The sequence below is a fragment of the Condylura cristata genome, unplaced genomic scaffold, assembly GCF_000260355.1.
Source record: "Condylura cristata isolate star-nosed mole 26May11 unplaced genomic scaffold, ConCri1.0 scaffold00006, whole genome shotgun sequence".
Taxonomy (NCBI): Eukaryota; Metazoa; Chordata; class Mammalia; order Eulipotyphla; family Talpidae; genus Condylura; species Condylura cristata.
This window is the reverse complement of record NW_004567107.1, coordinates 1637948-1638794: the sequence shown is the minus strand read 5'-3', so window position 1 is coordinate 1638794 and position 847 is coordinate 1637948. Positions and strand designations below refer to the sequence as shown.

At 72.5% G+C, this 847-nt stretch overlaps 1 protein-coding gene across 1 annotated transcript in view; it reads left to right on the top strand.

Annotated features, from left to right (window-relative positions):
- Positions 1-847, top strand: part of CEL (carboxyl ester lipase) — an 11462-nt gene that overhangs the window by 6226 nt on the left and 4389 nt on the right. Inside the window, exon 3 of the mRNA XM_004677862.1 lies at positions 652-802. Within this exon, the coding sequence (XP_004677919.1) occupies positions 652-802 (151 nt within the window). The remainder of the gene's footprint in view (positions 1-651; positions 803-847) is intronic.

Sequence of the window (847 nt, the reverse complement as noted above, 5' to 3'; positions counted from 1 at the left end):
GGCCCAGAGGGCCGCCGCGGGCACACAGACACTTCCGAGGGGCAACTTCCCGCCGGGCACTGGCCTGGCCCTCGCCCTCCGCGCAGCAGGGCTGGTCAGGGAAAGGCCCGGAGGCCTGGGACAAGGAAACTGGGGTGGAGGGCGGCTGGAGCTGGGACGGCCGGCCGGCTCTGCCTAGCTTAGGGCCTCCAGGCCTGGGGGTGGCGAGGGGGGCCGCCCACCTGGTGCAGCGAGTCTGTGGCATGTGAGGGAAGGACGGAGGGTCGGGGCAGGCTCCGAGGCCGGACGGCCGCTTCCCACTGGCGACTCTAAGCAGGAAGCCCCCGGGCAGGCGGTGGGTAAGCACCAGCCTTCGGGGTCTCCCTGGGGGACCTGGCGCCCTTGGGGGGACACTGCTGGCCGCCACCTCGTCGGCACCGGAGGGCAATGGCCGTCATGGTGGCCGACGGCCACGGCCTCTGCCCGCCTTCCGGACGCCCTCTGGGGTGGGGCCCGAGAGCAGGCCACCCCAGGCGTGGGCGACAGCCGGCGTCTCCCGCGGAGCAGCCGTGTCTCGCGTAGCCTGGCCCTCCTTGGAACTCTCGGGGGTGCTCTTGGGCCTGCTCGGGTGGCCCTCCCCGGTCCAGCCCGAACCCCGTCCTCCACTCCCAGCTGGGTGCCGTCTACACCGAAGGAGGCTTCGTGGAAGGTGTGAACAAGAAGCTCGGGCTCTTCGGCGACTATGTGGACGTCTTCAAGGGCATCCCCTTTGCTGCCCCCCCGAAGCCCCTGGAGAAACCCCAGCGCCACCCTGGCTGGCAAGGTGGGTGCACGCAGGTGCCGGGCAGGGCCGCGCGGGGCGGGGCGG